Raw genomic sequence first — 15598 nt, 5'->3', positions numbered from 1 at the left:
ATACCAAATTTCAGGAGAATTTATTTGTTAAGTCAGATCTGGCTATTTAAAACAAAAAACATATTCACTTGTTGGATTTTTCCAAGAGAATTTTTGTTCTTTGATCTCTGTTATCATAGTTTCTTTCTAATCCTATGTCCTGGCAGAGTAATTGACTTACTTTGAACAATTTGACCAAGCAGATCAAAACTTATTATCAGGCTGGCAATGTAGCTCAGTGGTAGAGCATTTGGGCTAGCATGCACAAGGCCCTGGGTTTGATCACTAACACCACAGAAAATGAAGGGAGGGAGAGAGGGGGAAACATTCTGCATAACTTTTCAGTTACAAATTTCTCACTTAACTTTTCCTTTACCTCAAAATGACATTTGCATTTCAGCAGTAATTTTTTTTTTCTTTTAGTTGAAACTAAAAATACTGATTAGCTTAAAAATATCCTTGCCCAAATCAGAGAAAAACTTGTCATGTTTTTGACATTCTGCATTCTTCAAAAGTTGTCCAGCATTCCCCAGGAAAAACTCACCACCACCCTTCTTGGTTTTACCAGAGACTTGTTTGTGGTGTTTCTGCGCACCAGAAGTTGAGCATGTCACCAAAGCAGCACCAAAGACATCATTTCTATTTATGTTGCTGTTGCTTTCCCACGATCTGATTTCTCTTAGGTTTGGCCTGTTTTGCTTAAATTCTTTTGCCAATGACTTTATGACCTGTGAATAAGGACTCTCATACATTAAATTGGAATTTTAGCATTAGGAAATGCTGTTAAAGAAGAGGCTAAGATGAGGGCTGGGGATGTAACTCAGTGGTAGAGCACTTGTCTAGCATAAGCAAAGCCCTGGGCCGAATCCACAGTACCTTAAAAAAAAAAAAAAAAAAAGAAAGAAAGAAAGACGAAGATGAAAGACCCCCAAAATAGCCAAAAGTGTGAAATAAATGTTCTTTTCCTCCCTACTTTTCTGTTGGGTCCTTTGAACTTGGGCCTGTTTTCTGTCTACATACTCAAACAGCATTTCTTAGATCTGAAACAACTGTTGTTGGGAAAATCTAAATATAACTCTGTGACAGGAGACCAAGGATCAGACATTTTCTCAGAAAGATAGTAACTGAGGAGGGAGAAGAAGAAAAAAAAAGATCTAAAGTATTCCAGAAGGAAAGACTAGTATTACAGAGAACAGGAGTATGGCCAACATCAAAGGGGTAGCAGAATTCTAGAGTTTTTCCTTTGAGTTTATTCTTTTGCATTAAATACTTGATTGCACCCACTTTTACAAAAACGTTTTAATATGGAATATCTTAAACAGATAAAAAATAAAATCATACAATGATCCCCTAATACTCATCACCCAGATGAAACAATGAACAACTCACAGCCAGTCTTGTTCTTGAACTCACTTTCACCATGACTTTACTATTTTGAAGCACATTCTAGACATTTTATCATTGTATATTTCAGTGACTATCTCTAAAAGATAAGGATTCTTCTTTTTAACAATAGCCATTGATTATTTAATAATAACCAATAACTTTTTTTCCCCTTTTTGCTGCTGAGATTGAACCCAGGTCCTCAAACATGGCAAGCACATACTCTGCCACTGCTCTACACCCCCATCTGTGACCTGTAACTTTTGAGATCCAAATAAGGTTACACACATGATTGTGATTAGTTGATATGTTTCTTAAGTCTCTGTTTATAGGTTCCCTTCTTTCTTTTGCAATTTATTTGTTTTAAAAAATAAGAAATTGCCAGGCATGGTGGTGCACACCTGTAATCCCAGCAGCTCGGGAGCCTGAGGCAGGAGGATTGCAAGTTCAAAGCCAGCCTCAGCAACTTAGCAAGTGCAAAGCAACTCAGTGAGACCCTGTCTCTAAATAAACTACAAAAAAAAAAAAAAAAAAAAAAAAAAAGAAATTTGTTTGTTCTGTTGCATTTCCCAAATCCTAGATTTCCTGATTATATATAGGCTTATGGTATCTTACACATCCCCTTGTCCTCTGTATTTCCCATAAGTTGTAACTGAAGTTAGGTTAAAAGTAAGAAAAAAAATCAAATAAAATTCCTTCTCAAATACAGCATCACAAAACCGTAAAATTTTTTCCTAAAATCTTTAATTTATGGCCTCATAAGATATGAACTTGATCTTTTCATCTGTAGGTCTACTGACTTTACTTTGAGTCTCTAAGATACAAGACTGAAATTATAACTAGTCTCCTGACACATCCTTCAGATAGTCCTACTTCATTAACCAAAAAATTCCAATGTTACCTATTTTAACAGATGATTTAGGAAATCATGATGTGATTGGTGTTCTGAAATAATGTATATTGTTTTAAAAAGCAGGAGGAAATGTTTGTCATGATGATACTCGTCCCGTTTTGAAGCAGAATGTGTATAGACATAAAGAATAGGGGCAGGGCTTTCCTGAGTTTCTGCTTGTCGCTTTGTGATGTTTGTCTTCTAATAATGTGTAGGTGTCATTTTGGGAGTTAAAAATAAAAATTAAGCCAAGTGAGGTGGCACATACCCCAGCTCCTCAGGAGACCAAAGCAGGAGGATCACAAGTTCAATGCCAGCCTCAGTAACTCGGTGAGACCTTGTCTTAAAACAAAAATTAAAAAGGACTGGGGATGTAGCTCAGTGGTAGATTGTCCCTGGGTTCAATCCCCAATAATTAAAAAAAAAAAAAAAAATACAAAAACTAATAGAGAAGACTGCAAAACTATCCTATGGTGAGTGGATTTAATGGATTTAAAGTCTAAAATACACATATCTTAGAAGACAGCACCCATATTTTCTTTTTCCTTTTTTTTTTTTTTTCCCCCATACTATGGATTAAACCCAGGGGTACTTAACCACTGAGCCACGTCTCCAGCCCTTTTTATTTTTTATTTTGAGACAGGATCTTTCTAAGTTGCTGAGGTTGGCCTTAAACTTGTGATCCTCCTGTCTCAGTCTCCCAGTCACTGGGATTACAGGCGTGCACCACCATGCTGGGCTCCCATATTTTCTAAGTGATACAAATAATCGAGCTAAATGGTCATGTAGGCAAGTGAATGAAGGAACTCTTGCGAACTATTAAAGTTATTGTGATTTATGACCAATTGAGGCTTTGATTTATATAATAAATTTTTTTTAAAAATTGGGGAGTGGGTACTGGGGATTGAATTCAGGGTCACTCAACCACTGAGCCACATTCCCCAGCCCTACTTTGTATTTTATTTAGAGAGCCAGGATCTCACTGAGTTGCTTAGCTCCTCACTTTTGCTGAGGCTGGCTTTGAACTCACAATCCTCCTGCCTCAGCCTCCAAAGCTGCTGGGATTACAGTGTGCACCACCATGCTTGGCCATAATGAGAATTTATTAGTACTGTTTCTATACTTTACAATGTGAACTTACATTTATGGAAAATACCCCATCAACAAATAAAAAATGACAGAGTAATAGTAAATTTTGCTATTGGTGTATAACAAACTTATTTTGACTTTAAGATCCCTCACAGTGTTACCCAATAAGTAAAACTCTGTTCCAATAAAAGCCTTATATTTATATACATATTTAGATACTTTCCTAGATTAAATGTAAAGAAACTCAAGGAGTCTTTGATAAAACCTGCTTCATTTAGAAAAGGTATTCAGGGTTGGGGATTAGCTCGGTGACTGAGCGTGATCTAGCCCTGGGTTTAGTCTCTAGCACCAAAGAAAGACAGATAAATAGATGGGTAGATGTATTTAGGGTAGTTTATCTGACAGTGACCAGAAGAATATATAGTGAATCACAATTTGTATTTTTCCCTCTTTATACTAAGGATTATTTTTATTTACCTTGTGTGCTATTTTAAAAATAGTTCAATGCCATGTAGAAGAATGTTAGTTAATATAATGGAATGAAGTCTGTTAATGAATAAAGTTACTTTTATACCAAAAAAGTCTAATAAAGGGAAACGTAAAAGGTAATGGATCTTCAGATCTTTAGATTGGGTGGAAAGAATACCCTGCTTGGTTTTTTAAACTTTGCAATTTTAAAATTGCATTAGAATAGCAGCTCTTGTCCCACTTGGCCTCATGGGGGAGTCCTGAGTCCCAGACACTTGGCAAAGAAAAACCCTGTGGGAGATGGTGATCAGGGCCATAAATGGGGGAAGCTACCAAGCCCACATCTGGTCCCACTGTGGCCAGTACTCACCCATCAGTCTCACAGTCACTGATCAAAGCAGATGACCCACATCTTATTTGCAGGTATTGACTGGGCTCCCAAGAGTGACCGCATTGTCACTTGTGGGGCAGACCGCAATGCCTACGTCTGGAGCCAGAAAGACGGCATCTGGAAGCCGACCCTGGTGATCCTGAGGATCAATCGCGCAGCCACTTTTGTGAAATGGTCCCCTCTAGAGAACAAATTTGCCGTGGGAAGTGGAGCACGACTCATTTCTGTGTGCTACTTTGAGTCTGAAAATGACTGGTGAGCAACATGAAGCTTTTCCTTCTCTGTAGAGTTGACGTTGGCACCACTGTGTTCTTGGTGATGTGGGGAGGCACTGAGGAAGGCCTTAACTGCAGCCCCAGGTTCTTCTCATCTGGAGATTGTGGGGTTTTCCCTCTGAAATTCTCCAGTCCCTCTGAGCATTTGTTCTTCTCATGTGTACAGTGAGTCAAATCTCACATCTTTCTCTTATTAATGTGGAGCCACTGTTTCTGAGTTCTGATCTCCTAACTTTTTTGTTCTGTGACATGCCTCTACCGTCCTCACTCTGTACTGCCCAAATCGCTGTTTTCTTACTCTGATGTATAAATCATAAACTTGAAAGAGTTTCACGGTGCCCTGAGGAATGATTTTTTTTTTTTCCCTTACCATATCTGTTCACTTAAAATATCTAGGATTCTTGAAGCTAGCAGTGTTCTTTCTTTTAAGCTTATTTGCTAACCAAATCTGGGTCTCAGCTTAATATTTTACTTGTTTAAGCCATTGACATAAAAATTCACCAGAATATTTGAAGTATAATCAGGCTGTCATGCTTTTTTTAAATACATTTCTTGTGGGTAAACCAGTAAAAGCAGGTTAGTTTTGTAGCTAAATAACTTAATTGCTCCTTCCTGCTAATTTTAATAAGACAACTCTTCTACCTGGCGTGCATTCAGGATGGGTGGTAAATATCCTTCAACATCAATTATTCTTTCATGTGAAACTGGCAGTGTTTGTGTTTCTACTAAAAATAGCAGGGTACACATTACTCTTTGTAGTGGAACTGTTTGTGTTCTGCTGAAACAGTGAGAGGAACAGATCATCACGTTACATATGTCGTCTCAGACATATGTAACACCTCAGAAATTTTATTCTTTAGAAAGTCTGAGAATTCACTACAAGATTTAATTATAACGTATTTTTCTTTCAATTATGTATAAAAAATATGACAAAAATGTCAAATACTAGAAATCATTCAGAAGGTTCATGGGAATGAGTAGATAAAAACAAACTTCATTAATATTCCTTTATGGCTGAACTTTATGTCAGGGAATACTAGCTGACATTAATTTTAATTAATTTATATAGGAAACTTTTCCTCCTAGCTAAACTTCAACCATAGTAATCATTTACAATTTTATTCATCAAGAGACACTCACAAATATAGGGAACTGGGGCTTTGCTGTGGCATGGGTATTATCTTTGAACAATTTGTATATTCAGGGCAGTTTCTCAGACATATAATACTTCACCTGTATTATGTGAGAACTTTAAAACAACCCCTCAGAAGCCTAAAATTCAGTCATATGAACTGTTTATTATTTTGCTTGCCGTTCTTCCCTTAATTGAAAAGAAAAATGGCACTGAAACAATCCAGAATATCATCTTTTTGAGAATGAACTTTATTATATAGGTTTCCAAGAAAGATGCTGTAGAGCAGTAATCTAGCATTCAAGGAGAGGCATTTGGCTCCATATAATCTCAACTCAAACAACCAGACATGATTGGCTTTTAAACAGCAGTCTGGGAGCAAAAATGGATTTAGTGAAGCTAAAATAATGAGTGATTTTTAGACATAAATAATATTTTTTGAATGGCACTAGAGAATTAGAGACTAATCCCCAGCAAGAGGTTCTTCTAATTTCTTGGTTGTGATTTCTCTATGGGGAAAAAAATAAGAATTTTTACCTTCATGGAGACTTGTAAAGGCAATTAAACTTACAACCCAAAATATAATAACAAATCACTGAATAGTTATCTATTTATTTATTTTGCAGTACTGGGATGAAACCCAGGGTCTTGCACGTGCTAGGCAAGTGTTCTACCACTGAGCTCCACTCCCAACCCCCAACTGAATATTTATAATAAAAATTCAAGTGATTTCAAACTTCTGTTTTGATTCTGAAGGTTAACATCACATGTGATCTGAAATCCTGTGGAGCAGTACCAGAGTTAATCAGGTTCTTCTCTCTGTACTTCAGAAATGCACCTCCTCTCTGGCGAGAGACTTGGTAGGCAACATAAAAACCACACTTAGATGTTTCCATGTGGCACATGTTTGTGCCCATTTGGGGACTGTCGCCTGATGCGTGGATAGACTAACATAGGATTCCTCCTCTTGTAGGTGGGTAAGCAAGCACATTAAAAAGCCCATCCGCTCCACGGTCCTCAGCTTGGATTGGCATCCCAACAATGTGTTGCTGGCAGCAGGATCATGTGACTTCAAATGCAGGTAGGAACAAATGAGAACTGATACACTTGAACTGCTCATTGTTTGTCCTTCAGCAAATATTTGTAAGGTTTCTTTTCTATGTAGGGTATTTTGCTGGGTGCTGTGAAGGCCTCAGAAATGAAAGGAAGCTGTAATCTAGAAAAGGAGCTAGTGCACACCAATTAAAGGAGCCAGCGTGTTAGTCACTGAGGCAGATGGCCATGGACTTGGAAGTGGGATAGGAGGGAGGAACTGGCATGGCCAAGGAAGTCTTTCGTACACAAAATAGCCATGGTTTCAAGTAGTGGGTGAGCTGCTGTCTCTGTCTGTCTCTCCCTTCCTCTCAGCCTGTCCTTCTTGACTATACAGTATTATCCTTCATTACATTATAGTCCATGCAGCAGACTCTGCAAATTTCCAAGTGAAGCTAAGCTTAACAAAACAGAGCTAAACTGTACACCACTGGGCTATTATTGTGCTGTTCTTTTCAGTTAAAGCTTTTTATTTGTCATTAGAACGACACTAGAAGAAAAACAGCCACTTTGCTAAGAGCTTCAAGGATCACACCATGTAATTGCTTTTTAGAAGTTGTTCTTTATCAAGAAGGCTTTTTTTCCCTTAATGAAAAGAAAAGCAAATAAATGTTGCTTTGTGTTGGCTACTTGACTGGGAATTGGGATGTGCATTTCTTCAGTATCTACATGGAAAATTCCAGAAAACCTGGCCAGTGATTTCTACACAGGAATATCCAAGGTTAAAAAAAGAATTGTGTGTGTGGCGAGTGTAGCTGCAAGAATGGGTTATGGTGGCCTCCTCGCACTTTATATTCTGAAGTTTTGTTGTTTGTGATCTGTTATCTGGAGTCATCCTAACTCCCTTGGAAAACAGAACTGGGTGGCATTACACTGTGCCACCTGGATTTTTGTGATGTGACCAAAAGTCTGCTTGTGGAAATAGGTTGCAATTCTCATGTTAATATTAATGTCCACAAATAAACTTTTCTTCAACTTGCAGTCCTGTGGGTCGAGGTTGTTGGAGAACCACCAATTCTGGGTTGTTTGTGTTTTTGTGGTACTAGGGATTGAACCCAGGGCCTTGTGTGTGCAGAACAAGCGCTTTACCTTTGAGTTACCTCCCCAGCCCACCACCCGTTCTTTCTAAACCTGTTATGATGCTGAGTTAAAGCAACTAATTTGCAGATCACTCACTGGCCTCTGCCTCATTGAGGAGCCGCATCTTTCAGGGCTTCAACTGTCATTGTCATTTGGGATTGGGGTTACTTTAGGGAGTCTTTAGGTTCAGTAGTTTATTTGGTACTGGGATTGAACCCAGCGGTACTTTACCACTGAGCTACATCCCCAGCCCTTATTTTTTATTTCAAGACAGGGTCTCACTAAGTTGCTGACGCTGGCCTTGAATTTGTGATCTTCCTGCCTTGACCTCGGGAGTAGCTGGGATTCCAGTGGTGTGTGCCACTGCACCCAACTAATTGAGATATTTTCTACAGAGAAAATGTAGCTGGGCATGGTGGGCCATACCTATAATCCCAGTAATTTTGGAGGCTGAAGCAGGAAAATCTAAGTTCTAGGCCAGCCTCTGCAACTTAGCAAGATTCTGTCTCAAAAAATAATAGGGAAAAATAAAATAAAATAAAAAATAAATAAAAGGGCTGGGGATGTGACTCAGTTGTAAGGCACCCTGGGTTCAGTCCCCAGTACTGGGGTTTGGGTTGGGGACCAAAGAGAAGGCATACAAAGTAGAAATAGCATTAGAGTACAAAAAGGACCCAAAGGATAGATTTCCAGCTGTTCTTTGTGTCTTCCCCTTTTTAAGTCTGGGCCCAAACATTTCTTACAGAGTTTCATGGAATTAGATAAAGAAAGTAAGTTAGAAAAAGACTTTGTACAGCATATGTGAATGTCACAATGAATCCCACTATTATATATAATTATAATGCACCAATAAAAAACATTAAAAAAAGAAAGCTGGGCACAGTGGCACACATCTGTAATCCCAGTGGCTCAGGAGGCTGAGGCAGGAGGATCATGAGTTCAAAACCAGCCTCAACAACTTAGTGAGGCCCTAAGCAATTCAGGGAGAGCCTGTCTCTGAATAAAATACAAAAAAGGCCTGGGGATGTGGCTCAGGGGTTAAGCACCCCTGAGTTTAATCGCTGGTACCAAAAAAAAAAAAAAAAAAAAAGACTGAGGACACTTGGCTGTGAAGACCACCTTCATCTCAGACTGTTCTGCCACAAAGACTAGATGGTGGGCCTAAGGGCCAGGGAGCCAGGCCATCACCTGACAGTGCTAGGGATCCTGCCCCCTCTTTCTCACTGGCCTCCCTTGGCTTTGTCTTTGGGTGTCTCTCTCCGTCTTTACTTCATATGTTGCGGAGTGGCGCATAGCTCCCTCTCTTCCTCCATTGGCTGGGCCTCCAGGAATACTGTGTGGAGAACGATGCTGCAGTAGACAGGAAAGGATGCTGTGGTCATTTAGCAAGGTCTGACAGGGCAAGGGAGGGGAAGGACTGCCCGTACTGTGCAGGCCAGGAGGGGAGGGCTTCGTGTCATTATGGCAGAATGTTGTCTGATTCCCGTAGGTGCTCTGTGTCTTCAACTGTGTACAAACTCGATCAGATTTGAATTGGCCTATAGGCAGCCCTTTGGGCCATAGTGACTTGAGGTGTTTGTATTCCTGAACTTTCCAGCATGTTTCGTTCTTTTTACAAGCCAACCTCTGTGTTCCGGGTTACCTTATGGCAGCTGCCTGTAACCATTTCTATATACATGTATTTTCATTTGCTTTTTCCTTCTCTTCCTGCCCTTTAAACTTTAGAGTGTTTTCTGCCTACATTAAGGAAGTGGATGAAAAGCCAGCCAGTACGCCCTGGGGCAGCAAGATGCCTTTTGGTCAGCTGATGTCAGAGTTTGGTGGCAGTGGCACTGGCGGCTGGGTTCATGGAGTCAGCTTCTCTGCCAGTGGGAGCCGCCTGGCCTGGGTCAGCCATGACAGCACCGTGTCTGTTGCCGACGCCTCAAAAAGTGTACAGTGAGTATTTATTTGCCCTGTGTGGATGGTGGGAGCAGGGGTGGAACATCACACCCCCGAGGAAGGTTGCCTTTCCCTGAGTATTTATTTGCCCTGTGTGGATGGTGGGAGCAGGGGTGGAACATCACACCCCCGAGGAAGGTTGCCTTTCCCTGAAAAGTCACAGCTGAAGGGCTGGGGATGTGGCTTAGTGGTAGAGCACTTGCCTAGAATGTGTGAAACCCTGGGTTCAATCCCCAGTTACTGCCTCCCCCACCAACACACACCAAAAAAGCCCAGCTGAATTGCAAGCAGCCTTTAAAGTTACAGGTCCATATTTGAACAATGAGTTTAGGAAATATAAAAAAGAGTTGGATCTTCCTTCCAGAAATACTTCTTAATAGAAGTACTGGCTGTGAGTTCTTTGAAGAACCTCCTGGTTTGCTACTGATAAGGGTGCCTTCAGAACAGCCAGTTTAGTGTGTTATTCTTAATTCCTTATGTCAGTGTCACTCACTGGCCTTTAGTTAAATAGGAGATATGTTCTTATTCTGTATAGTCAACAAACAATGCCTCCTTCACGCCACCTCTGGTGTCTGCTGGAAGAACTTGAATTGTAGTCACTCCCTTGTGACTGAGGGCCTCCTTAGCCTTACAGCACTCTTGTTAGACATCAGCATTCTTATTCGTGCCAGGCGCTGTGGCACACACATGTAATCCCAGCAGCTTGGGGAGCTGAGGTAGGAGGATTGCAAGATCAAAGCCAGCCTCAGCAACTTAATAAGACCCTGTCTTAAAATAAAAAAACAAAGAAAGGGCTGGGATGTGGCTCAGTGGTTAAGCACCCCTGAATTCAATCCCTGGTACAAAAACAAAATCTTATTTGCTCATTAAATCATTATATGTTGGAGTAAGAGAGAAGACTGGGGTCCTTTTTCTCTTATGAGTCTTTGGTCTTCTCTGGTGAGTCCTTTTCCACTGACAGCTAAAGGTGCTCACTGTTAATAGTCTTGAGACTTTGAGACTTGCAAACGTTTATATGGGGAATCAGCCATGTGAGTGGCCCTTACTCCCCTGGCTGCAGAGTGTCAGTGAAAAATGACATTTCAGAGATGATATCGTCTTTCCTAACTGGATTGAATATGGGTTTTTTCTTAATTTTATGTTTTGGGTGGTTTTTATAATTGTTGTCGGTTTATTTTTTTGTGATGATACTAGGGATTGAACCCAGTAGTGCTCTACCACTGAGCTACATCCCCAGCCCTTTCTTTATTTTTTATTTTGAGACAGGGTTTCACAAAGTTGCCCAGTCTGGCCTCAAACTTGCAATCCTCCCTCCTTAGCCTCCTGAGTAGCTGGAATTACAGGCATGCCCCACTTTATGCGGCTAACTTTTATGTTTTTTTTTAAAGATCCCACCATTAAAAAATAAAAATTAAAAAAAAAGTTTCACCATTATAAATATATCCTTCCAGAAGATTGCTGTATGTACATAGGCTCTTATTTATCTTTTCATTTTTAACACAATAGGATTATGTTCTACGTTTTGTATAGTAATTTGCCTTTTGGCATTCAGCAATATTTTGATGTCAGTGTTGACTTTAAAGAATTTTTTATAATGCACAGTAAGTTCTTAGCAAATGCTTATTGTAATAATATTGTAAATGCTTATTGTAAGTCCCAGTCTACCCTCATATTGACTTCTTATTTGCCTTTTCCAGTCCTGTACAAATCAGATTACATCTTCTCTTCCCCTTCTCCAACATAAATATTTCAGGTAGCAACATATACCACAGTAAGGGCTTAAGGTGATACATTAGTTCTTCAGTCCAGTACCAACTGAGATATACAGTTACATATACTTTCAAAACACATCACTTTTTGTGTAAAGTTAAGTGCTCCTAATTCATTGATCAGTGTGTTTTTTGACCATGTCTGTAACCTCTTTGCCAGGTACAAAAGTAGATGTTACACACACACACATACCATATGAATGTGAGCTCTTGGCTAAGACCAAGTTTGGTTCAGGTTGGTAACTCTAGCTCCTAACACAGGGCCTGTCTCTCAGTAAATACCTATGTGGTACCAGCCTCCTGGCAAACCTGGTGAGCACAGGAGAGCGGAGGATTATAGCATGGACACTCACTCGCCATCAATAATGACATTAAGATTTCTAGGAGGCAGGAAGGAGGAGAAGCTGGTTTAGGCCAGTGGTCTGGGAACTCCTCATGGAGGTGATCCAGTCAGATCTCAGCCTCAAAGCCTGGAATGGACTTGGAGAAGCAAGAGGAGCAGAACCAGCCCTGGGGGTGGAAGCACAAAGCTAGAGACGGGAAGAACGGGCCTCCTTGGAGACGAGTTAGTTGTGAGTTGAAGGGACCTCAGAACAGGGCAGAGCACAGGCTACAGAGAAAGCGGAGGCCTCAGTGAGTTTTTTCATTTGTTCTTTCCTCCCTTTGAAGCTTCCTTCCTGCAGTGGTGGTGATTGAACCCAGGACCTCATGCATGCTAGGCAAGCGCTCTACCACTGAGGTTCAGAGCCAGCCTTGTTTTTAGATAAATAGATGGCTAAGTTGCTGAGGCTGGCCTCACACTTGTGATCTTTCTACCTCAGCCTCTCAAATTGCTGGGATTATAGGCATATTATACCACCATGCTTAGCTCCCTCTTTTTTAACCATGTAAAGGATGGAACCCAGGGTCTGGTACATGCTAGGCAAATGCTCTGCCACAGAGTTACGCCCCCCGCCTGAAGGCCTCCATTTCTGAAGGTCACCTTGGGGTTATATGGTGCTTGAGATTCCAACAAGGAGAGGTCAGGAGGCTCCTTTTAAACAGAAGTGTTCGTTGACACTGCAGAAACCCCTGTGAGAATGGGTCCTTTGTCATCCTGCAAGTGTATAAACTGCGTGGTACGGTTGTGCTCAGTGTAACAAGTGTTCTTGTGTCCAGGGTCTCAACTCTGAAGACGGAGTTCCTCCCACTCCTGAGCGTGTCATTTGTCTCGGAGAACAGCGTTGTGGCTGCTGTAAGTACTTCTCTTCATTCTTCCCTGTAGTACACTGGATGCACTGTCCAGACCAGGCACAATGCAAGCTCTGTGACACTGGCACAAAGTAGTGCAGCCTTTTAGAAGAAACAGAGCTAGCCTGTAAGATCAGGAGATGCCTGTAGCTGTGAACATTCTGCTAAGGAGCCTCCAGGCTGACTGACATCTTGTTTCAGGGCCATGACTGCTGCCCAATGCTCTTTAACTATGATGACCGCGGCTGCTTGACCTTTGTCTCCAAGCTAGACATTCCAAAGCAGAGCATCCAGCGCAACATGTCTGCCATGGAGCGCTTTCGCAACATGGACAAGAGGGCCACGACCGAGGACCGCAACACAGCCTTGGAGACACTGCACCAGAATAGCATCACGTATGTGCCACCCACTGGGGCCCCCTGGAAGTCCCCTCCAGTCAGCGCCCTGGCCTACTTCCCTTGTTTCCTCACTGAGTTCCTGAAAAATCCCTGTGCACTGCGGGTCTGGACATCCCGTCAGAAACGAGAACAGTGATAAATCTATCTTCCCAACTACCAGGTTCTTGTTTTTAGCTTGTGACAGAGAGTGAACTGCCACCGCCTTGTCACTTATGTCTCAGCACGAGACATCCAGCAGGAGGTGGATCTGTTAGACTGTGGGTGGGGTGGTGGGCCTGACAGGGCAGCCTCTTCCCAGGCTCATCCTCTCAACAGCTTGGTTGAGAACAGGAGGAGACCTTCCTCAGTACCGTGTTCCTCTGGTAGTGCACAGGACAGGAAATATTGCTGTGTTCTCTTGTCCCATCCGTGGATTCCAGTAATGTATACAAATAAGAAGATCTTTGATTTAGTCACAGAAACCAAATTAGCATTAATGATAGCTAAGAAAGCTCTTGACTGATTTTTCACCAGGTATATGTGATGATAAAGACAGCAGAGCACAGTGTGGTGACTTACGCCTGTTTAAGGCCAGCCTTGGCAAGTTAGAGGCCAGCCTCAGCAACTTAGTGAGACCCTGTCTCAAAATAAAAAATAAAAAGGGCTAGGAGTACAGCTTCATCATAGAGCACCCCTGGATTCAATCCCAGTACTCCTCCCCACAAAAACAGTATCAGAATTGTTTCATCCTTAAAGTTTGGGATACCTCTCTAAATCTAGAGGAGAAATGTAATGTACACATATACACACATTTTTTAAAATTTTATTTTATTTTATTTTGTTTTATTTGTATGGGAAATTGAACCCAGGGGTGCTTTTTCACTGAGCTATATCCCTAGCACTTTGGATTCTTTATTTTGAGACAGGGTCTCACTAAACTGCTTAGAGCCTTTCTAAATTGCTGAGTCTGGCCTTGAACTTGCCATCCTTCTGCCTCAGCCTCCCAAGTAGCTGGGATTACAGGTGTGTGACATCATGCCCAACTGTAATATCCTCTTGATGTTATAAACTATTGTGTTCCAAGTGTGCTACCATAAGATATTCTCTTAGACTTAAGACTTTTTGTGGAGAGGCGTTTATTGTGTCAATGGCAGGTAAAGTAATGGGAGCCTCTAGACTTGTTCTTTAGGCGGATTATTATTAAATGCAGGCTGTACTTCATGTTTGGTGAAGAGGCAGCAAGACTTAAAATAGGCTTAAAATATCTGTGCTCTGTTAAAAAATAAGAACTTGCAGGCATTAGCAAAATTTCTCTTTTACCCGCTCTCTTCAGGTGTCTTTGTCTTGAACAACTCAAAGTTACTTGTTAGGAGTTTCTGTCAAGTTTCTGTGCAGACTGTGTATTGGGAGGGAAGCAGCTCTCATTGGCTCTCTGAAACTTTCAGGTGAAAATAAAAAGAAAAGCCCTTGCAGAGTGGACAGTCGACTTTCACTTACAGAAATCAGCTCTCCTTTGCCATAGAGCAGGGTCAGCAAACTTGTTCTGTGACGGACCAGATGGAAAACATTGTAGGCTCTGAGGGGCCAGAGAGTTTTTGTTGCAACCACTCAGGTCTCCCCTGTGGTCCAGAGGCAGCCGGGACAGTACAGAGAGCTGGCTCAGCTCAGAGGCTGTCCAGAAACGTCAGTGTGTGCTGTAGTTCGCCATCACCTTCCAAGAGGGTCAAGTTCTAGACCTTTCAGAAGAGAACGGAAAATATTGTCTGAACCATGGAATTGATTTTCTGGAACACTTTCCACATAAATAGGCCCAGACAAGTTGTTTCATTTATCTGTTCCTCTGCTTTGCTTGGTTGGCATCTGAGGAGTGTCTGCCTGCTGCTCGCACGTGTAATGATTCATTTCAGATGCAGGGAGGGCTCTCCGCCTTGGGCGCTGGCTGTCCTAGAGGTTTTGTTTAGAGCAAGTTGGATTTTAGTCATGCTCCCGTCATGCCTCTAGTTTAAAAAACAAACAAACAAACAAACATTTTTTCCATTTCCATTAGTGCTACGGCCCTGCCCACAACCAGCTCCCCAGACATTTACTTGCATGCTGTGAGCGCTGGGTCACCTGCTTCTCCAGGTCACTCTAATTCACGCAGGCTCGTAACGTTCCCCCTTTTCAGTTTTTCCTTTCCTGGACATCTGGTGCTGAAAGGCTTTGGGATATTTTCAGGGTCAGATTGCTGCTTCCTAATGATGACGGACAAGTTAAGATCCAGGAGCTGAAAGATGGTTCATTTCCTCAAACATTCCTTATGCGATTAGTCAGGAAAGCCGGGCTCACTTCACCACGTACTGCACAATGTCTTGTTTCTGCTTTTTTTCAGTCAAGTGTCTATTTATGAGGTGGACAAACAAGATTGTCGCAAATTTTGCACTACTGGCATCGATGGAGCCATGACAATTTGGGATTTCAAGGTATTTCTTCTTTTTCTTTTTTAATGTTAAGATTTTAC

At 41.4% G+C, this 15598-nt stretch overlaps 1 protein-coding gene across 1 annotated transcript in view; it reads left to right on the top strand.

Moving 5' to 3' along the window:
- Positions 1-15598, top strand: part of Arpc1a (actin related protein 2/3 complex subunit 1A) — a 34484-nt gene that overhangs the window by 15519 nt on the left and 3367 nt on the right. The window contains exons 4-9 of the mRNA XM_047533562.1: positions 4235-4457; positions 6583-6690; positions 9507-9719; positions 12650-12725; positions 12923-13116; positions 15470-15560. Of these exons, the coding sequence (XP_047389518.1) occupies positions 4235-4457; positions 6583-6690; positions 9507-9719; positions 12650-12725; positions 12923-13116; positions 15470-15560 (905 nt within the window). The remainder of the gene's footprint in view (positions 1-4234; positions 4458-6582; positions 6691-9506; positions 9720-12649; positions 12726-12922; positions 13117-15469; positions 15561-15598) is intronic.

Source organism: Sciurus carolinensis, chromosome 18 (genome assembly GCF_902686445.1).
Source record: "Sciurus carolinensis chromosome 18, mSciCar1.2, whole genome shotgun sequence".
Classification (NCBI taxonomy): Eukaryota; Metazoa; Chordata; class Mammalia; order Rodentia; family Sciuridae; genus Sciurus; species Sciurus carolinensis.
The sequence above is the reverse complement of the archived record's forward strand: the minus strand, read 5'-3'. Positions and strand labels throughout refer to the sequence as shown.